The sequence below is a fragment of the Dreissena polymorpha genome, chromosome 1 (genome assembly GCF_020536995.1).
Source record: "Dreissena polymorpha isolate Duluth1 chromosome 1, UMN_Dpol_1.0, whole genome shotgun sequence".
Classification (NCBI taxonomy): Eukaryota; Metazoa; Mollusca; class Bivalvia; order Myida; family Dreissenidae; genus Dreissena; species Dreissena polymorpha.
In genome coordinates, this window is record NC_068355.1 from 37,586,415 (window position 1) to 37,609,885 (window position 23,471).

Genomic DNA, 23,471 nt, shown 5'->3' on the forward strand with positions numbered 1-23,471 from the left:
ACACAAAACGATGAAGCCATTCGTTAGCATGTGTATCCGTAGTATCGGCCCTCTTAACGAATACATCTTTATTTATGAATTCAAATGATTTATATACAAACAGGTTTAATATGTCAACCTATACTTGAATGTGTATTAATGACTTAAAAACAAAAACTGCATCGAAATCGGGAATGTTAGGTCATAATACTGACTAGGCTTAGCTCCCTATAGTAATCTGTAGCATTTACAAAGTTTCTCATAATATCGGCACTTTTGATTGGTTGCTAAGTTTTGGTACTTGGTTGCTAAGGTTTGGTACTGTGCTTATTCTATAAAAAGTTTCTTCAAGGAAAAATGAAACTCTTGATTATCTTGTTCTTAAAAGATTTTTTTTTCGAAATTGAGTTGTTTATAAAACATTACATAAACCAACTTATTAACCAGTAACACAATGAAAACAATTATGTGTATCATTGATTAAAAAATCAAACATTCACCCTAGAGTAAACATGACCCGCTTTCCAATGAAAATCAGAAACCATGAAACAGAACGTTCTAATTACCTTTGATGAGCAGTAAATAAAATATAACTTATTAAAATTGAATAGCATAAACTGCCCTGTCGTTAATGAATTGTTTTTCAAGTAGGCTCGTTGAAGTCGCAATACAACGAGGAGGGCCGATGCTATGAGAATAGGATACTTGGACACAAAGCTCACGCGCAAAATCATTTACATTCGACGAAACAGGTTATCTTAGCAGGCGCCTGGACGATAACTTAGCATTATTAATTTAACCGCAAAACTGCATCACTTGCTTTATTATTTACACGCGTATTTTTTAACAAATTATTTTTAATGACATATATTATTTATATAGTGTTTCATTTATGAAGTTCATTTGAAAATAAATTAAAAGATACTGTTCCAGAAAAGCATATTGGTCCACCACCGTTTGCCATGACCTAGTGTGCGCGGTTCATTCCAGTCGGCATTTACTTTGCCAGTTAATCCTAGCCTTATATTGTCTTAAATATACTTAGTATTAAAGTTAACGCCCCCATCAAACACTTCAAAGTGGGTTTTGCAAGATGTGGTTGATGAAGGTTTGAATAACCTTAAAGCCGGCCGAGTTGATTTTTCTCACAACAATTTGGTTTTCTCAACTGACCACAATAGTATTTGTCAGATGCACTCTAATTCTTAACTCTTCCATACTGATTTTCGCAAAAATTGTGCCAAAAAAATGCCAAAAGCATCAACAATACGAAACCTAATCATGTACATAACCAGAGGGGGTAATCACGTGACAAACAAGATTGCGACGTCCATGCCGAGGCAGGTATTTTTCGTCGTTTTATACCCTGTATTACTTGTATTATTTTTCTTTATTCCGCTCAATTTCCAGCCATAATAGGAAGAAAGTTACTGGCTTTTATTTCATAGTATTATTCTCTCTATATCTCGACTTTACTCGGTGCAAACTTTCTTAGCGAGATGACCCAATTAGGGCTTCACTAAGAAAATTTGCGAGGAGTAAAGTCGAAATATAAAGCGAATTTAAATACGAAATAAACGCTAACCCCCTTTTTTACTGATATTGCTGGAAAGTGAGCGTCATTTAAAACATAAACAGAAGTTATAAAGGGTATAAAACGGCGAAAAATAACCATCTCGGTACGGACGTCGCCATCTTGACTATCACGTGATTACCCCCTCTGATAACGGAATTGCTCAAGACTATTATTAACCTGTGACGTATACACGCTTTGGGTCACGTGAGCGCCAATTTCACGTGATTTCCACTTCCGCGCTTTTCAAAACAAAGAACTACTAAGGTTACATTATCCTAAACGGAAGTGGAATTTGGGGGGTTACATGCAGTCGGTTTGCTACTTAGTACATATGATGCAGGTCCTGGTGCATAAGATTTTAAAAATGTATCTGAAATGAAGAGTTTAGGTGTCAGTTTAAAGGTACATGTGTAAGTCACAGGGCAAAAGGCCTGATTTGTGCATTTCTTTGTATGTTAGTGGTTGCCAGCCTCAATAGTAGGGCATGGTTTTTGCCTTCAAATGGCAGTGCCGGTAGCTGTCAAAACCGGTTCATATGCTCTAAGGTAATTATTTTGAGTTACACCGTATAGAATTTTTTCAAATGCAGTTTTTTTGTAAGTTTATGAAACCACCTTTCCAGTCATGTATAGTTATATATTGGCTTATCGCTCGGTCATGGTGAAATTTGAGATCAAAGATTGCGAATTCTATATATAACAAAGAAGGAAATTAATTGGGCATGTGTAACCTTTAAGAACTTCCGACCAAGTTAGTCGTCTTCCAGAATGTTGACAATTTACCATCAAAAACTCTCTGTATTGCAAAACATAACTACCAGATGTCATTTTGACCCAATTAAGGGCTGTTTGCAATTGGGCTGTTGCACTTGGGGTCCTAAGGGGGGTAAATGCTTGAAAATCACTCCGAAACCTGTTCCGAAGACACATTCTAAGACTACGTAAACACTCGGTATTGTTTTTCAGTGACATTTTGACATTAATTTGCATCAATCTCAATAATGAACCTAATTCCTGTCTTTATTTCATCTGTATTTATTGCTATTGTTTACTTTTAGCCTTTTACTATTTAAAATGTAATGTGTGTTGTTTTTCCATGCAAGCAATTTTGGACCGACACTGCTATCTGCCTTCGCTTTCAATCCCGCCAGGCAGATCTACTCAGAATAACACTACTTTGCCTTATTTTTCCTGTTTGGATATCTTGCTGAGTTCAAGTTAAATCAAGTATTCAGCTGAAAACACAAAAAGGATAATAATATTATGCTTTCTTTCTTGGAACGATGTTGTTGTGATAGACCGTGCGTGAAAAACAGCAGGGAATCTGTATTTAAGTGACCTCAATATTATACGTAAACCTAAATGTACATTTTTAGGTGGTGTCGGAATTAGTCTATAGCTCTGCCTGAACTGCTGTCCAATTGGTTTACAAGTCCGGCTGAAGTGACAGGCCATCAAAAACTGCACAGTATGACTGATTCGGAGACGGCCCTCAACACTCGCCCAGTCGTGTCGAGAGGATCGGTGTCTTTGCAGGTTAGTACGCTGTTATTTTCAATGAAATCTATTGTAAAATGATTTCTTTGATATCATGGCACACTTTTGTCACCAAAATTAGGCAAATTGTTGTTTTTTACAATTACTGCAGCTCTGAAACCACATTTTGTGGCGATAACTTTGCCAGTGTGCCCGACAATGTGATGCCGGCATGGTGACTTATCCGTTTACAGTAAATAAAGCCACACAGACTATTGAAAGCTTACTCTAATTGTATCTCACTTACATAAGTTAGCACCGTAATGGGTAAATGTGCACTAAACAACTTTTTGTTTTCTCAGATTACACGGAATTGAGCACCCGGGCCAGACTGACACTTTCCGGAGCCTGTCCGAGACGGAACTCGAGCCGAGGAATCATAGGTCCAGGTGTGACAGAAAACTTAAAGCTCATGTCTGACGATGACTTTTTTTTGCGTCAGGAAGTAAAGTGTGTTGTTTTCCCATGCAAGCAAGCCCTTTTGTTGGGTCAAATGACATCAGAAATGCTGCTTCTACATGGATTTTACCTAAAATGTGCCAAAAAATATATAAAAAGTTTGTTCGGATCTTGTTCAAAACCTGCTATGATGCACATATAATGCCATTGATGATTTGTTTTCACTTATTAAGTCATATGTTACATCTGCTATGCTATTAGAATCGAAAGTGATGCCTTGTATGGAGTCTAAGTGCTGTCTGTATGATGTAACCAAGGTCGGCTTTTCTACCTTAATTCTTGACGCGAAACGCTGTTACGCGTGACGCTTTCAACGTCAACTTTAATGAATAAATCTGTGTGTCATGGTACTGGAACTTTGTGATCTTTTTTAAAACAGATTATACCTATGGAAAAAGTGCCTTTAATTCAAATTTGAAGGGGTTGGGTTCCCTTATAGGTTACATTATCCTAAACGGAAGTGGAATTTGGGGGGTTACATGCAGTCGGTTTGCTACTTAGTACATATGATGCAGGTCCTGGTGCATAAGATTTTAAAAATGTATCTGAAATGAAGAGTTTAGGTGTCAGTTTAAAGGTACATGTGTAAGTCACAGGGCAAAAGGCCTGATTTGTGCATTTCTTTGTATGTTAGTGGTTGCCAGCCTCAATAGTAGGGCATGGTTTTTGCCTTCAAATGGCAGTGCCGGTAGCTGTCAAAACCGGTTCATATGCTCTAAGGTAATTATTTTGAGTTACACCGTATAGAATTTTTTCAAATGCAGTTTTTTTGTAAGTTTATGAAACCACCTTTCCAGTCATGTATAGTTATATATTGGCTTATCGCTCGGTCATGGTGAAATTTGAGATCAAAGATTGCGAATTCTATATATAACAAAGAAGGAAATTAATTGGGCATGTGTAACCTACTAAATCATAGGTGTTGGGCGCGTGGCCAAGTCACTAAAACACTATCAATGTGTCTTAAAACAACATCTTTCATCATTTTGACATAACAAAAAGTGCTGGTATATTATATATATATATATATATATATATATATATATATATATATATATATATATATATATATATATATATATATATATATATATATATATATACAAGGTATGTATCTCTTGACTACGGAAAATCACCTACATCAACATGTATAAGCCATTAAGTGCCTAAATGGCGGTCGATTTTCGTAAACTATGTACCATTTTGTTGGGAAAAAATGCCTCGTGACGAAATATGACCACGAACGGCTACTTGCCAACATAAATTACAAGAAAACACTTCTCGAACTCGTAGAAATACCAGGTCGGCTCTCGTCTGACCGAACGTTCAGTGCCGATTTTTACAAGAGTAACACTATCGAAATATGATCCATATTAGTACAATAAACAAATACGAGTTTTTCAACTAACAACTTAAAAATGTTGATATAGCTGCGTTTCCTGTGTCTAGAGAAACCTACCTTGTATATATATATGTATTAGATTATTTTTTTTCAAAATGATGAAAAATGTTGTTTTAAGACATATTGATAGTGTTTACGTGACTTGGCCACGCGCCCAACACCTGTGCTCCGAGTCTGTGCATTTATTTTCATTATTCAGGCGAGTCCATGCCTCGAGCGAATCACGTAGTTTAACATGTGACCCGCGCGTGTTTAAATTAAGATCATTTCTGTCCATGGACATAAATTGAAAAGCCCTATCTTTGTACTGATTTTCGTCATTTTTTAACCGCTTTTGACCAACTTTTTTGCACATCTGACATAAATACCATCGCATTTAAACTCAAAATCACTGTTTGTGCGACACATTACAAAAATGAGAAAATATACAAACATCAACTCGGCCGGCAATTGAAGCTGTTTGGCTCTTTTAAATGTATTTATTATGCTAACCGAAACGGCGGCCAATTTGTTTGTTAATTAATTATTTTTATTATGAACAATACATCCCATTCTTATCATTTAGAGCTCAATAAATCGTCTCAAGATACCGAGATTCATCTCAACTGTGTTATTATCTCCAACTGAGCAAGACTAAGTATAAAGAATGCAGCTTTATAACATGACCGACGCTCCAGGAGTGAAATAACGTAATGCTCAATTTTGTTTATTACACGAATGTTATTACACAGGTTATATAATTGTGAAAAGACGTCTTTTTTTACGAATTTCCAGCGAATTTCTTCAGTTAAACTCTTTTACAATGTGAATAAACGGTGAAAATAGCATAAAAAAAATAAAAAGAAAATTGGTTGGTCATGTTATGAATAGAATCTTAGATTCGTGGTCATTTTGTATTGAATTTAATATGATAACAGGTGCTACCTAATTTACGGTCAATAGCTTAGATCTATATTTGATTACCATGTATTGTAATAAATATATGGAAAGTATTGGGTACAAAACATTACAAGACTTTCAATAAAACAGTAATGCTACCAAAAAATTCATTCAATAAAACAGTAATGCTACCAAAAAAAATCAATCATATTTTTTGCTTGATAAAAGTGTTTTATATCAGCCAGGCTTTAAAGGGATCTTTTCACGCTTTGGTAAATTGACAAAATTGAAAAAAGTTGTTTCAGATCCGTAAGTTTTCGTTTTAGTTATGATATTTGTGAGGAAACAGTAATACTGAACATTAACCATGCTCTAATATAGCCATTATATGCATCTTTTGACGATTTTAAAACCTAAAAATTATAAAGCGTTGCAACGCGAAACGATTGAATAATTTGGAGAGTTCTGTTTTTGTCGTTAAATTTTGTGAAACTACGAAGATTGCTTATATAAGGTATAAAATACGTCACGAATGTGTACTCAACGGAATAGCTCAGTAGGCTAAAGCGTTTTTACTTCAGGACTCTGGCAGGACTCCAGGGGTCACTGGTTCGAAACCTGCTCCGGGCAATGTTCTTTTCCCTTTTTTATTTTTTTTTCTTGATTTTTTACTGGAGCTTTTATGATCCAATGTTTACATTTATCAATATATAGCATTTAATGAGTTAAGTTAAAAAAATGCCAAAATCTGTGAAAAGGCCCCTTTAAAGCGAGATTATACGATTTTGTCAAATATTTATGAATTTATATAAAATGTGTAAAAAAAAACTTATTATACATATATTACAATATAAATTAAAATAAAGGTGAAGAAGAACATGTGTCGAAAAATGCGAAATAAGCCAGATATTTAATTCTGAAATAGAAAATGTCTGTACAGTCGAATTCGCCAGCATGAATATCATGCATGTACGATGTGAATCTAAATTTAGTTTAACGGTTCATTTCAAATTCCTGCAACGATATATATCATACGACACAGGAACACTAACTCTGATGCTAATAAAAAGATGAATGCATCGGTTATTGTAGGAAAATATAAACGAAATACCTTCGTCACAATCGGCTCGGGCGCTAATTTGTCTTTGCTGCATTTTATGAAATTCGTCTTTAAAGTATAATATTTATTGCCTATTGTGTGTTATTGTAACATATTTTATCAATATATTACAATGTTACACATATAAAAATCATATAATCTCGCTTTAAGATCTTAAATCTTATCATTGTGTGTTTTAGCCTCTGTAATTCAAAGCTGGTTCAGTAGCTCTGCTTAGTGGATATGGTGTCCGCTTAGTCACTGTGGGGTCTTGGTATTGATCCCTTAAGTGCGAGTTTTCTCAAGATGACCATTAAAGGGGCCTTTTCACAGATTTTGGCATGTTTTGAAGTTTGTCATTAAATACTTTATTTTGATAAATGTAAACATTACATCTAAACGGCTCCAGTAAAAACGTGAATACAATTAAAGAAAGAAACAAGAAATATCTTTAAAAAAGATATACGGCGTAAATAGTTTAATGAATGAGATCAAGGATAGCGAATGTCTTTTTCTGTGCAGCTCTTAGCTGCATCACACGCAGTACGGGATGTTACGGGGAGTTTTCGCGGCTTATTTTACATTATAACATATTGCTGGTCATAAACCTATAGATACAAAACAGAAAACCAAAAGAAGAATGGAAGTGAAATTTAAACATATGAGTCAACCGGCCACACGAGAAGTATCCGTACTTATAGGCGCGTTCTTCGAACAAACCTGTTTTAGTGGTTTGTCGGGCATTGCTATTTGATTCGATTATTAACAGTATCAATTATCATCGTGCTAATGCTTAAAGTGATATTATGGGCATTTTGCACTGTTGAATTGAGCTGAAAAGAATTAACAGGTCAAAATAGTTAGTTAAAATGTGGTTACTGATTAATTATCTGCAACTCACCTTGCTACCAGTTGTTTATAAAAATATATTACTCATAGTTATGAGTAAATTTATTATTCTCTATTCTCAAAATACTATTAAAATCTCATCATCTTTATTACCCATATCATCATCATTATCATTATCAAACAAATAATAAACCAAAGACAAAATAGGAGTGAGTGCTTGTATTTGACAGGACTTTCAACAAATAAATGCAAAAAACAATTCTTCTGACGCCCGTATATGTTGTATGCGCAATGGATATAGACCTCAACGGCACCGCTCAGTTGAGGAATCTCGAGACGACTGGAAACGGTGTAACATCTTTGTTCAGGTGTATAAAGAACTGAAACGATACTATTTAAATGCTGTAGGGCATGTAATTATGAATACTTCGTATACACATGTGTGTCATGTGAAAAGGTGCAAATGTATTCATAACAATTAGACGTCAAGTATATATCTCAAAAAAGAGTTACTATTTGAATAAACTGATCCCCGCCGATGCCCACAGTGCACACAGGACGCCCCAAATGCCAATCAATCACGCTAACTTGCTTAAATATTATAAATAAACAAATGTGAAACATTAATTTGTTCAAAGAAGCTGCTAATATCTGCAAGATTCATCTACCACCACCAATCAAGAGAAGTGTACATGACTTCACGTACACCCCATACAATAATCAGTAGTAATAAACGATTCAGGTAAAACCGCGAGCGGGATACGCAACCCTACTGCCATTTTTGTTTTCTTATTTTTTCTTTTAATGGCAGGGGGACGTATGAGGACCCATGGCTCGAGACCGGTGTCTAGGTGCCTTCATCACCTCCCAAAACCTCTAATTTAGAGAAATCTACAAATAAGCAGCTATTAAGATACTGTAACATTAAGTATTTTATAGTAAAAAATGTAATTAAAACATTATCAATTTCATTGCGCAAGTTAACATAACAAACAAACATCAAAAGCATCCTGCACACACCCCGGACATCAACAAGAAACAAACAAATCACTCAAACCATAAAATCCATAAAGCATCTATAAAGAATGTTGATAAATCATAAATATTCCGAGAAATATATAAATGCATATGACGAATTTAACAGCTATATTAAACCGACTTCAACATCTAACCAGTCACACCAAAATGAAAATATTAAGTAATCGTAAAATAAAAATGTCTTTAAAATTAAACGTTCATTACGAACGACAACAAAAAATTATAACACTGACATTTAAACATACCAATATTTCAATAAGTATGCTGGAGGTACTATCTCCAGAAATTGAGAGTCTCGAAAAACATGACACCCATAACTTAAAAGACCTCATTCAAACACAATATTATGTAAAAAATGAGTCAAAATAATCAAGAAAACTTAGCTGCTTCAGACTCAAATGAAAATACACCCATCGTCTTTCCCAGTAAAGAAATCGGTTCGTGTTAAGATCCCATCTCACATGGACTAAAAACCGAACTGAAAATATACTAAATATAGACTTTATAATAGCAAAATTATAAACATAAAAGCAATGTAACCAATTATTTAACCATACATATGTTCATTAAGGGCGGGCGGGCGGGGTTATCACCCTTTCGTTTTCTTGCTCCATAACTTTGCCTGTCAAAAACAACCCTCGAATGGCGTCTTACTAGATGTGCAAATCATATATACCCCAAAACGAAAAACTCGTGCGCTTTCGCGCTAAAACATGCACACAAAACCCGTGCATTATACGCGCTAAACCATTACCATAATCTCTCTTCTAAATAACACGTATTCAACCATACTATAGCGTATTTATCAAACCGAGAATAATTTCATTTACTCATAGTTATGAGTAAATTTATTATTCTCTATTCTCAAAATACTATTAAAATCTCATCATCTTTATTACCCATATCATCATCATTATCATTATCAAACAAATAATAAACCAAAGACAAAATAGGAGTGAGTGCTTGTATTTGACAGGACTTTCGAATAAAACAAAGAGAGAATACAAATAATATAAAACATAAAATGAATACCTAAATATTCTCCACCACGTTATATACCTCTCGAACTGTGTTTTAACTGAAAAGATACAATTATAAACATTTGTAAAAGCAATAAAATCAATTCAATCAAAATAGGCACACTATGGCCTTCAACAACGGTCAACTGACCACACAAGCCAACTGGCTTATCAACATCAGGCACACTCTGGCCTTCACAAACGGTCAAATGACCACACAAGCCAAACGGCTAATCAACATCAGGCACACTCTGGCCTTCACAAACGGTCAAATGACCACACAAGCCAAACGGCTAACAACATCAGGCACACTCTGGCCTTCACAAACGGTCAAATGACCAATCGAATAATGCACAAGAGAATTAAACAGATATAATAAAACAATATTTACCAAATTAATGATAAACATTAAAACGGAAATAAAAAATATCATAATCATAATCCTTATAATAATAATAACATACTACATAAACCATACCTTTATGTTCTCCAATACTTAATATACCATTCGTACTGTCCAGTTACTGCACTGCAAAAAATAAACTTGCAGATTGTTAATTCCATGTGAACATGCTTTTTAAGAAAATAAGGTCAACTCACAAAAGCCAACCGGCTTTCACACATCAAATCAACTTGCTTTAAAAAACGGTCAACTGACCATACAAGCCAACTGGCTTACCAAATCAGGCCAAATGGCCGTAAACAAATTGGTCCAATGACCACAAGGAACATACACACAACACAAACACAGAACTTAATAATACTCAAAAGCATTTCCAAACCATTTATATAATAATATATTATAGTGTCTTTAAATGTGCTACGAACAACACATCATACATTTCAAATCACACATACATTAATAATGACTTTTCACAAATCTAAATTTAGCGACACCGATAATCTGTCTTTCAAAGAATCTTTAACATATCCGTCCTTAGTGGAAACACTTTTTCATCTATCATGTCTTTGCCAAAGTCTATCCACAGTCTTATTTTTGGCACTTATAGATGCTCCACCAGCACGAAAAGAATGAAGTCCATATTTAGAAGAAACATAACCCATTAGACTTAACTTCTTCCTCAAAACTATCATTTATAGTAGAATAACTTATATGCTTATTATTAGAAATCAATTTGAAACAGTGTTAAACATTACACAAATAAACTGGTCTAAACACATTATCAGTAGATGAACATGCAATATCTGCAACACACAAACACTTTTCAAACAATTTCACAGGACATGTGTCTGTATTAGTTTTGCAATCAGAACAGTATTACCCTCTCTTAAAATGTCCGTTTTTGACTTTTCAACTTAAATATCACAATGCATATCTAAAAATACAACATCTGATCTTTTAACAGACAAAATTTCACTTATTCTAAAAAACCAGCATAAGATAAGAAAAAGATTGTAACGCCTCTTAAATACCCCAAAGAACAATCGCTCTCAGAAACAAAAGTGTGATAAAATTTCTTTAATATATCTGATGTAATAGGCTCTTTTTTAACTACCGTCTTTGCAATTCTCCGAATGCACCCAAATAAAATACATCATAATAATCCTAGTAATAATAATAACATACTACATAAACCATACCTTTATGTTCTTCAATACTTAATATACTATTCGAACTGTCCAGTTACTGCATTGCAAACAATAATCTTGCAAATATTGTAAATTCTATGAGACTTTCGTTCCAAGAAAGTTCGGTAACCTGACAACACAAGCCAACAGGCTTTCACACACCATTTAGACTGGCTTTAAAAACGGTCAACTGACCATACAAGCCAACTGGCTTTCAAAATCACGCCAATTGGTCTTAAACAACTTGTTCCAATGACCACAAGAGACATGCACAAATACCAAACACATTTTACGAATGTTCTCACAATCAATACGTATGTTCTGCTCTTAAAATTAAAACTACCGACTTGACATTTGTTTTTAGGTTCAATTCACCAACACAGACATACTTTAAGCTACTGATCGAACCCTGGCTCAAATTTCCATGGCAATAGCATAAGCTCAATTGATATACTAGAACACCGTATTAACTTTGATTTACTAATTTGAAAACAACAAAATGCTTAACACACTCAAATACAAAGCTATAGGTACTTGGTCGGCTGCAAAACTAGTCAATTTTTAGAATTTTAACCCATCAAACAAATCTCAAAGAAAACCGTTATTGGTGCAAAGTTGAATTTCTGTGACTCTAAAAAGAATACATGTACCATCTGAGAATAATCCCTGTTGCTGAACCGTTACTTGTTTTTGTTCAATTAAACGCAAAACCTAGAAACCCATTCATTTTTACGTGCTAAACCATAACCATACTCTTTCTCTTCTAAATAATATGTATAGACCAACATCATTCGGTATTTATCAAACCTAAAATAATTTCATTCACTCAAAATTCGTTAATGTAGTATTATCCATTCACAAAATACTGTCAACTATTCCTCCTCCTCATCAATAACGTTAGCATCATCATCAACATTTATAACATCGTCATCAATAAAATCATCATTATTAATCTTAACAAGTTATTTTCTAACACATAATTACACAAAACAAAACAAACAACAAATTATACCTTTCGAGCTGCCCTCTTACTATAATGTTACACTATTCATTATTTATTCTTCGAACTGTCCAGCTTCTGAAAAAATAAACTTCGCAAACATGTGTAAATGCAATTTCAACATGTGTTTTGAGACATATTTTAGTGAACTGACACGCAAGCAAACTGGCATATACGCATCTGAAAAAATCTGCTTTAAACAAAGTGTCAACGGACAACCCGAGCCAACCGGTTAATTTACATAAGCCAATCTGGCCCTTAATAACATACATTTAATGTTCTCCAATATATATAATATCCTTCGAACAGTACAATCTTAACATTAAATAAAAACAAAAATGTAAATGTAAACGCACGTTTTAACAAATTTGGTTAACAAACTACACGCGCTAACTGGGTTTATCCACATCTGGTCAACTGGCTTTCACCAAAACGATAAGCAAAATTACACATGTTAACTGGCATTCAAAAAACGGCCAAACACCATAAAAGCAAAATGTCTTTACACATCAAGCCAACAGTCCACCAAACAAGAACAAAAACTATCACGAAAACAAAATCGACTTATATTGCAAATAAATCCGGTCTACTTTTGTTATCATTACAGTACCTAATCTTTAAAAATGCATTAAACTATGACGAAACTAAATTTAACAAAACCGATAAATGCCTTTCATCTAAGTTTAAAACAACAGTCTTATTGTCAACGCTCTTTTCAAACCAAATTTATACCACAGTTTATCCAAAATATCGTAAATTAATTAGCACATATGCATACACCATTATTGACACCAACCTTGCAGGGGAAACTTAACGTCTTAAATTATTATGAAAAATATAATAACTCTTAATGTTTTAATTCAATTTAGAGAAAATGTTTAATTGTATACAACAATAACATAAACTGTTTATTCAATATCCAGCGAACGAGATGTAATATATGCAAAACACAAACATGTTTCGAAAAAAGTTTACAAGACAAGTCTCTATAGCTGTTTCATAGATGAATAGAATATATATTTCCGTAATGTATCGATTTTTGATGTAACATTCTTAATTCCAATTGGAATACCTGAATAGTTTAAAGATATGTTCGCATAAATTTTCATCCGCTTATTATCATACCACCTCATATATCGCACACAACCATCGTGCTGAATTATATGGAAAACGGCAGTTAATTTTAATTAATCGTTTGTTGAATTATACGCTTGGAACTAATACACAAACTTGTAACACATGTATTACCATATAAGGTGTTATATCTTAAAAACAATAAAAATAAAGCAAGGTGTTCGTAAAAACATGAGGGAGAGTGATCTAACTCTGCTATCAAAACAACCTGGAGTGACACACTATGTGGCCTTACCTATATATAATCCTACCAGACCATTACATTTGCGACCTCTTTTTGAACTTAAATAGTTTCATTTTTACACAATAATCAAATCAATTGATGTATCTGAATAGTTGGAACTAAACAAAAACAACAGCACAAATAAAGATATAGAGCATGTTATTGAATATACTTATCATAAAAGTTAACAAGGAACACAACCTGTGTTAATTTCAATCGGAATGTTGTTGCCAGTGTTATTACAATAAACAGAACCAACAAGTCTGACCTTTGTTCGAAGTTCCAGCTCACCATTCCGCTTCTAGCAGAGAATCAGTCCTCTCATCGAAAATCTCCTTCCGAATACTATGTATTTCGCAAATGAACGCCTAAACTACTTTATCACCCTTTCGTTTTCTTGCTCCATAACTTTGCCTGTCAAAAACAACCCTCGAATGGCGTCTTACTAGATGTGCAAATCATATATACCCCAAAACGAAAAACTCGTGCGCTTTCGCGCTAAAACATGCACACAAAACCCGTGCATTATACGCGCTAAACCATTACCATAATCTCTCTTCTAAATAACACGTATTCAACCATACTATAGCGTATTTATCAAACCGAGAATAATTTCATTTTTATATTCGATATTCTTACGTGACCCACCCAGTCCTGTAAGCTGAAATGATCCGTAAAACAATTTCGTGTCTTTGTGTCGTATGAACAAATCTGCACTAAAACTAAATTTAGGTTCAACTCGTAAACGCATGATCAGTTGTCAAACGAAAGTACGGTTGATATTCAAGTGCATTATTTTTCTCTTTCTGGTATATTGTTTTAGTATGATGATGCTGCATTAATTAATATAAGTGTATATGAAGTAGAAACATCAAAAATAATCAACGGTTGCGATAGACACCTATAAACTGTTACATGCTCATAATATCACTTTAGTACATAAGGCAATATGGACGAATAATTATTGTTAAATTTATCAACAATAATATTTATCATTGTATTGTTGAAAACACATTAAGCATCTATTATTTACATACCATTATTATATTGCTGAATATCTTCATTTAACATATTTCTGGTCTAAAGAAAATTCCAGGTCACCTAGTTCACGGATAGCGTCTTTATTATATAACGATTATTTTACTGGCCGCCAACTCCGGTGATGACCTGTATATAAACTCTGAATGTCCGCGAATTGACCCGATATACCTCGCGGGTTGAAATGCAATGCTTTAAAGTGAGGCCTCGCTTCCATTGCTCTTTATACTTTTACATGTTAACATGTTGACAGGAATAAGGAAGTAAGTACTAAATATGAGAACATGGCCTTTTAAGTATAAACGCTCTTGCGCTGGTAATACTCTGAAAATAAAAGGTGTACGCACAAACTGTATTGATGTCGAGAATTGAGTGTAAAACTGTTCTATCTATTAAGCCTTTTCATTCGAGATAAAATTGTCTCATACAGTAAAACAGTATTACAAAGACGCGGATATGTTTCCAATGTTCTGGTGGTATACTCAAATCAGCCAATGGAATAAATGAAGTGTATTCATTCGTACCTAGCCGCGGGAAATTTTATTGGAATTTTATTGGACACTTACAAAGGTCAGGCTAAGGTGAAAAGCTGGCTTAATAAAGCTTACGCCGAAAAAGAAACCGTCAACTGGGCTCGAACCACTGACCCCTGGAGTAAATGGAGTAAAAAACAATCGCTTAGATCACTCGGCCATTCGTCCTCAGACAATGGTTGATGTATTTTATACATTATACATGCAATCCTCGTTGTATTAAAAATTATAACGACAACAACATAACTTTCAAAATTATTCAATCGCTTCGCGTTGCAACACTTGATAATTTTCAGGTTTTTAAATCGTAAACATGCATATAATGGATATTTTAGAGCATGGTAAATGTTCAGTATTACTGTTTCCTCATAAATATCATAATTACAACCAAAATGTGCGAATGTGAAACTTGTTATTTTTATTTTGTCAATTTACCGAAACGTGAAAAGGCCCCTTGACCCTTGAGTACTGGTCCTACCCAGGAAACAGGTTGTTTCATTAAATGTCTAAATTCAAATAAATCTTGCTGAATTTGATGATTTTAGCATAAACTAAGTTTAAACATAAAAGAACGTGATTTGTCAAATCAATTTTGATTATCAATGTACAATTATGTAGAAGTGAAGGACAGCTTACTTGTTTTGCAATTGAAGAATGTCATAAATACAGGTACCTCACAGGATTTTAATTTCCTTTGGAAAAGTAGTGTCGCTTATTTGAAATTATGTTGCCACTAAACAAATTAGCAATTGTGTAGCAATTCATAAAAAACAGTCTAAACTGAATTGTTATTGTGATATCAATGGCTTTTGTATTATAAACCATTTAACACATGCATGCAAAATAAGCATAATACAGCACAGTATTCAGTTTGTTCAAAACAATATCTTATACGTAATATTGTATTATTTTTACAAAATACAAAATGATGGTTTTGAACAAGGGTTTACAAATCTATCATGGGACAACAAGTAACAGCCAATTGATGTATTTTACAATACACAGGAAATCTTCTTTATGCATTAACTAAACAAGCTTGTTGCGACTCTTTAGAATTACACTGTCTTACTAAAAAATTATCACAACACAGTGGTCTAGGTAGTGAGTTCTTTTACTTATTTTTGTATACAGACAGACATAAATAGAATCTTCACAGTTCTAGAAAAGTTCACATATGTTCCATCCAAGAAAATCAATGAAAAAAATTCACAATGGATTGTATTTTTCTTTCTTGGAATCTTTGATAGTGACGGAATAACTCCTTTGTTGATTTCTAAAAACTGTCAGTTTTATGATTCCAATATCAGAGGTTGGGGATTTTTCTCATGGCTCTTTGTCATTTTTTCTCTCATAAAACACAATTATATATATTTGTTTGAATATATTGGGCTCCTGGACCCATATACTATCCAGGGTACGTTACTTCCACCTGTGGCCAGTGTGGGTTGTGGTACAAAAATGATGTCTTTAAGCATGCCTCCTTACTCCTTCTAATTTTCTGCAAATAAAATTATGTGTGATCTTACATTTACAAAAACTGCTAACTAACTATATTCGGGGGAGATCATAACATTATTAAATGAAGTGGTTTGAGGCCTAATATTTATATAGTTATGTGTAACCATATGCATATAAATCATATAACCGGGGAAAGAGCAGACGAAGTAAAAAGAAGTTACTAAATACTGAAAAGTACAATCGGAATAACTTTAATGTGTTAAAAAATCGTGTTCCTGATGGATACCAGCCACAACTTACCAGAATATTGCTCATGATCACACGTTAAACTGCTTTCTGAGAGCGAATGGAAAATGCGTTGTGAATTCTGACGAGTAAATTACAGTAGGGTGGCGTTATTGAAATACCGCGAGAATACTGCGAGAATACAGATGCCGATAATAATGTTTTTAAAATAAAATCAAGCGTCTGTGATTTGTCAGGATAATAATAACAATAAGATATCGAAAAGAAAAATAATAATAACAATAAGATATCGAAAAAAAAATATTCGACAAAAATCGAGATTCAGGCATTACATTTAAGACGGGTTATGTTTACCAAAATTGTGTTCGGAAAAAACGGTCACTTTTGGTAGTGAACCTGTCTATGGCTTATACCCACTGAAGGCCGGGAAAAAGTAAACAGGAAGCGTAAACAAATGGAGGCAGAACATGTAAATTTAGCGGAGAAAAACATATGATGCGAGAATATTAAGCACGATTAGCTACACAATTATGACGTGATTTGTATATTTTTTCCTGAAGTTTGTATTTACATGTGATTAAGCATATTTTAAAGTGTTTTTGATTTGTTCAAGGTCATAAATAGCATCGCGAAAATATATGTCGCGTGACGAATTTTTTTTTATGCATCCCTTGTCTATGTATGAAGCGGTCAACGCCCGCCGTTACGCGGCGGGCTTTTGCCTGTATTAAATTCGACATCTAAATAAAGATAAAAACTCGACAAGCCTCGTTTTTATCTTTATTTAGATAACGACCACTCATGCAAGATCCTATATTTAGCGATGGGTCGAGTTTCGAATCAAGATAAGTAAGTATAATTTGTCCAATCCCTTACGAATTCTCGATTATAGTAATGTATAGTTATTAGCCACAGTATCTAATTGAACACCACGACGTGCAAGAAAGGGTAGAAATGTGTTCCGTGTCCATTCCAAACAACCATTAAACTAACTATAATCACATTTATTTAAAAAAGGTGTGTGTTTTTTACGATGACATTAAACCATAGACGATGTACCTGCATCTAAAACATCTGAAACCTTGGACTGTGTAAAGAGATAAAAACAGCAATCAACACGCATATTTGTATTTTAAAAATCATCACCAGTGAATATGAAACATATTGAACCGCTCACATTTTATTGACCAAATGACCCGTGAATGTCGTTAAGAAACCTTCGTCGTAGAAGAGACGGTTAGAGTCAGCGATCGCATGGTCGTGTTGGACCCATACGTCATCCCCTGCGTTTAGGGTCAACGTCACGCCCGTGGTGGCCGAGTTGACCTGATTTTGATTTCCCGTCCGCAGTTTCACGACTGGGTTTCCGTTAAGCATGACGTCAGCAGCAACCAGATAACCTGCCCTGGTTGCTATTGAGACGTAGAATTGGTACGTGCCGTTAAAAGGAGCGCGAAACTGGGCGTGCCTAGCGTCGTAAGCGTTGCCGTCGTTCAGCGTGACGTTGTCGAAAGGAAGCGGTTGGTCGATACCGAGAACTGATACGTCTTTGTCCAGATGGGCTGTGAATGCCACAGTAGTTGCATTGAAACACGTGCAGCTTGCTGAAACATATTAGCGTTAATTATAAATTAATTTCAATTTGTTGGTGATATATTTCATGACAGAGTTTTAATGCCCGAATGTTTTGTTAATGTTAGCGATTTGCTAATTGATTTTCACGTCTTTTTGTTTCGCCTTACTAAGCGACATATATGGTTCACTCGTTTTATTCGAAGTGAGTGGCGTCGCTACCTTCGATCTCAATGCGGATTCGTAAACACGCTCTTTCGTGTGCATACACTAAGATATATAACGGTAGTCCGCAGAAGAATAGGTTTCCTTCTATTCAAGCGTTATTTCTTGCTGGTTTGTAAGAGCTCATGATTGAACATGATAACGTAAACAATATATAAACTTCAAACACTAAACACAGGGTGCTTATAAATGTATACGCAATTAAACGCTGTCGTGAAGTTTATATTTCCAAATGCGTACACGAGAATATATATTTGAAATGAAAACGATTGTTTATTCATCAAATCCGAGTAATAAGCATTCTAAAATTGATTTAAATGATGGATCTAGTGACTTATGATCATAGTTACGTCCAACCAATATACAACATCGTGATTTGACGACCGTTTAGCGGACGCATCTCATGCTCATGTTGACGCAAAATGAAAAAAAGTACTACGGCAGTACACATCATAAAAAACTCATAAGCACAAAGCATGATTGAGAAACTTCACCTGTGGACACAATCGGGTTTACTTGTGACGTCGGTATAGGCGTTGTTTCAATTGTCATATTCGCAGCATACTTGTACAAGCTATCATAATGAAGAATAAATATCGGTAGATTGATCCCTTTTTATGGGAATGCAGTGCACACTACGCATCGTATGCAAGCAGAGTCATAGCCTTTTGTTGATATTCCTGCTTAATGTTTGTGTGGAGCATAATTCTAAATCTATGAAAGATATCAATTTGGATCGTTATGGGTAGATAGATATCAAAAAGAGAGTGTATGTGATACAAAAAAGTTGGAAAATAAATACAGCAAAAACAAACTAACGAACTAGGATTACCTTTTTGTGCGTCGATGCGGCGCTTAAGAGCGGTGTACGCCTGCTGGTAGCGATGAACCCTCTCCTCCAGTGTGGCCCGGCCCTCCGTGACCGCGGCAAGCTCCTTTAGCAGCAGCGCGTAGCGCACCGCCGTCGGCGGCGTAGAGCCGACGCCCGGCACAGTCTGTGCAAACACGCTGATCTGCCCTTGGGAAAACGCCAGCATCCCGGAAATAAAAAGCAGAAAACCATAGGATTCCATATTTTTTATTTAACGTTCCGAAATGTGTTTCTAGTAGTTGACTATTTTTCAGTTGGCATTTATCTTTGTCTGGAGGTCAGGATGGTTTGATAAGGCGACTTACTACATACTTGTGTGTATAGTTTGATAACGTCTTGGATAGCGTTAGAAATACATGTATACACGTTGTTGATGCGATTCACATGAATCACTTACACAGTCATATAAGTGAATGTAGACTGATTCTTGGCTTGTTAGTATTTCAAATTTCACCAAAGTTTGGATACACAGCACTGTGTCAATCAGAATAAAGTGCATTTTATGTATAAGTACGTGTGTAGTCGATGTCATCAAAGTTAATGGATATTTTATCATCAGAGAGTTTGTGATGATTTGGTGTTTATTAGAATTCCATATCTATTCCGATACTTAAATGTAGCTCCGTAGCAACAGAACCATCCCGAATTACCCATAAGGTAGTGTAGGTAACTGCCTATGGGCCGCGACTTTCAGGGGCCCCATGAGACCGTGACGAAAAAACCCAACTTACTTAGCTTATTCTAATGACTTGACAAAGTAAAAATTTCGTTTTATCAATCTTGCGTTCCGATTAAAGCCTGGAAATGTCTTACCAAGTGACAATCATTTATATTTTGCAAAAACGTATTGTTTTGCTTGTGATTTCGTTTAAAAGATTTTCTTTAGGGGACTCAGTTATGTTTTAGGGGTTACAAAACCTTATTTGCTTTATCTTTCCTCAGTAACAATCTAAATGAGTATACGTGTATACTAGTTGAAAATGGTGATAACTGGTTGTTTGTTTCAATGACTTAACTGCACTGATTCATTACAGAGCACTCGTATTTTTGTACCATTACTTGGGAAACGCTCGATCAAGCATTCAAAATGGTTAAGTGTATGTGTGCGTTACGGCAGTTAACTTTGTCATTCAAAATGCAATTTAAATTAAATTGCCACAGACGGTCGCCATCGGAATAATACGTGTCGCATGTAAGAACCGTTTCCTTAAACCAAAGGTCAATGTCATGCTAAGATTTCACGTTGAGATTTTTGCACCTCGCCACGAATGTTAATTTTATCAATTTTCATGCAATTTTAAAATAATAAGCTTCAAAGCACAAATGACCACAATAAAGAGTGATAGCGTCTCATTTAAATGCCAGTCTCCTAACCTCCAAGGTCACGGTAACAACGAGCGGTAAAAGTTCAAAACTGGGTTGGGCTAATTGTCTGCAATAATAGCATTCGCAGATTTTGTTTGTCTTTTGGATGATATGTCCGCTGGGAAATTTTAAATGCGTGATGATAACATAAATGCACACCACAAAATGGTTCAGCGGTCAAGGTTATATACTACCTTGTTTTTGATGGTGAAATGCGACGCTTTGAAGGTATGCGCGAAGAAATTTAATACACTTTGATCCTTTAAAAAGTAATGTCTGGTCACAGAAACAGTTTATTGTTATCGTTCGTGCCATGCTTACCGAAAGTGAAGGCATACAGTCGCCAGTTGTCCATCCGCGAGATATCACAAACTTATTACCCTTCATCGATGAAACTTTATATGAAGCGCATATTTTCGTACCACTTCGCTGATTTTCTTCAGAGAATTATTAGCCTTCGATTAATTGAGTCGCATTCTGAGAAAACTGGGCATAATGCATGTGCGTGATGTGTCGTCCCAGATTAGCCTGTGTAGTCCGCACAGGCTAATCAGGGACGACACTTTCCGTCTAAACAAGATTTTCAGTTAGACGGAACTTCCTTTAAACGAAAAAGACCATAAAAGCGGAAAGTGTCGTCCCTGATTAGCCTGTGCGGGCTGCACAGGCTAATCTGGGACTACACTTTACGCACATGCATTATGCCCAGCTTTCTCAGAACACGACTCAATTGCATGTTCTACGCATTTGCGTGTTTTCGAGTGACATCTCAGGAGTCAGTGATTTTATGCATCTTTATAATGCAGTCTCCTTAAATATTGAACATAAGCAAATTGGGGCGCCAGCAAATTGTCAGATTATTTCGGATAAATGTTGTTTTCTGGAGTTATATTGTTATTTGATTAAAACTTGGACTTTTTCTGGGGTATTTTTCGTTTGTGCGAAAGATCTCCGGAACTAATCATCCGAAACTTTACACCGCAGTCCATTTATCGTTGTAGGATGTACGCAAGCATAGTCAGTTCGTTCCACCACAATGCCTTTTCATAGTGTGGTTGATCTTTCTTTTAAAAGTAGATCTAAGTTCATTTATAAACATATACACATGTATTCATTTAAGTCTCTACATTTTTCGGAAGTTGTCCAACCAGAGACGTAGATATCTACGTCTCTGGTCCAACCGAGTGTCATGTCCATATTGTCAAGATTTTACGGTCCCTAAAGTGAGCATGAGTTCCATTTTCTTGGTCCCTTTTTTAGTTAATGGATATATGACTTGGCGGGCAAATTGCTTGGGAGAAAACTCAGTTTCACTGATATATTTTTATTTTAATTGTTTGTTTATCATAGTATACATACGCAGAAAACTTGCATAAGAAAATTATAACCAAATGCAAAATATCAGATTTCGTACTTTTTTGCACTACTATTAAATTAAAATAAGCACAGGCAGCAGTTTGTTTAGAAAAACACTTTTATAATTAAAAATCCACAAGTTTTGAAACCACCAGCCTTTGTTAACACAGCCATTAACACACGTTTTGGTCATTTTATTCAATTATTGCCACGCTGTCTATCGATTCTTTGAATGTTTATGTGTACAAATTGTGAGACAACATTCTCTTTGCATGTTAAAAATTATACCCTGTGTACACAACTGTAATGTAACATATTACAAAGCTATATATTTTGCCCAATTTCACCTCAATAACAAGAACAAATTGTACTTGAGATTTCAAAAATAAACATACATAATTTATTGTTCTCTTTTGTTATTGACATGACATATAGGGGCAGACAATCTCATCTATCCAACTGTTTATATTCTGCAAGCAATTTGCTTACGCCATGTTTTTTTCAGAGTGAATGACGTCACAGCGTCTATTTTATTTTTGGATTACATTAACACCAGCTTTTTTGGCATTGATGAATTGGTGATGATACCATTAAACTAAGCTAAATCCAGACTTAAGGCCTTTATGGGTATCTTAACAAAGTAGTCGATGAAGTCATGTATTTATCTAATATCATTTAGATCCCAATGTTTTGGATTCCCAAGTCAATAATGCCACATGTTCCAAAATTATATCATTAGTCATATAATGCCAAAAACCAGATTGTAAACACCACTGTCTTGGTTTCTAAGGCAGCTCTAGCCCATTTCGTCTAGACCATCTCGTCTGACCCTCTCTACTAGTCTAGACCATCTCGACATCTCTCTCGATCCCTACAAACCTCAGCTGCTCGGTGGGTCCATACCTACAACACATAATGCAGTGTTCTGAATGAGTCAATTCTTTTTAAAAAGGACAGCATAGTCCACTTACTAAATTGTACAAAAGAATATTAGTACACCAAATCTTTCTGTAAGACATGGGCTT

At 34.9% G+C, this 23,471-nt stretch overlaps 2 protein-coding genes and 2 long non-coding RNA genes across 7 annotated transcripts in view; 1 reads left to right on the forward strand and 3 right to left on the reverse strand.

Moving 5' to 3' along the window:
• The first annotated feature begins 2,517 nt into the window (after positions 1-2,517).
• Positions 2,518-3,899, forward strand: LOC127877236 (uncharacterized). The gene is made up of 2 exons (XR_008048300.1): positions 2,518-3,090; positions 3,393-3,899. It is a non-coding gene; the product is annotated as an uncharacterized LOC127877236 (long non-coding RNA).
• A 4,083-nt stretch (positions 3,900-7,982) lies between these two features.
• LOC127877240 (uncharacterized) lies at positions 7,983-14,401 on the reverse strand. The gene is made up of 2 exons (XR_008048310.1): positions 14,051-14,401; positions 7,983-12,503 (listed from the first exon to the last, which is right to left on the reverse strand). It is a non-coding gene; the product is annotated as an uncharacterized LOC127877240 (long non-coding RNA).
• A 1,924-nt stretch (positions 14,402-16,325) lies between these two features.
• LOC127877244 (heavy metal-binding protein HIP-like) lies at positions 16,326-20,033 on the reverse strand. Its single transcript, XM_052422930.1, has 3 exons — positions 19,687-20,033; positions 18,235-18,661; positions 16,326-16,851 (listed from the first exon to the last, which is right to left on the reverse strand). Exons 1-3 carry the CDS (start codon positions 19,925-19,927, stop codon positions 16,821-16,823), a joined length of 699 nt encoding a protein of 232 aa, XP_052278890.1. The 5' UTR covers positions 19,928-20,033; the 3' UTR covers positions 16,326-16,820.
• A 2,365-nt stretch (positions 20,034-22,398) lies between these two features.
• Positions 22,399-23,471, reverse strand: part of LOC127877252 (histone-lysine N-methyltransferase EZH2-like) — a 36,823-nt gene continuing 35,750 nt past the window's right edge. For all 4 annotated transcript variants that reach the window (XM_052422956.1, XM_052422935.1, XM_052422943.1 and 1 more), the window contains exon 18: positions 22,399-23,349. In XM_052422956.1, coding sequence (XP_052278916.1) covers positions 23,289-23,349 — 61 coding nt within the window. In that variant the 3' untranslated portion in view covers positions 22,399-23,288. The remainder of the gene's footprint in view (positions 23,350-23,471) is intronic.

What these genes read in the sequence shown, in the direction of transcription:
- LOC127877244 (XM_052422930.1), bottom strand. Translation starts at nt 19,927, where the DNA reads ATGGAATCCTATGGTTTTCTGCTTTTTATTTCCGGGATGCTGGCGTTT. An exon ending in CCGCATCGACGCACAAAAAG is followed by an intron (nt 18,662 to 19,686) that starts GTAATCCTAGTT and finishes AATATGTTTCAG; the next exon opens with CAAGCTGCACGTGTTTCAAT. An exon ending in GGTCATTTGGTCAATAAAAT is followed by an intron (nt 16,852 to 18,234) that starts GTGAGCGGTTCA and finishes TTTTATTTGCAG; the next exon opens with AAAATTAGAAGGAGTAAGGA.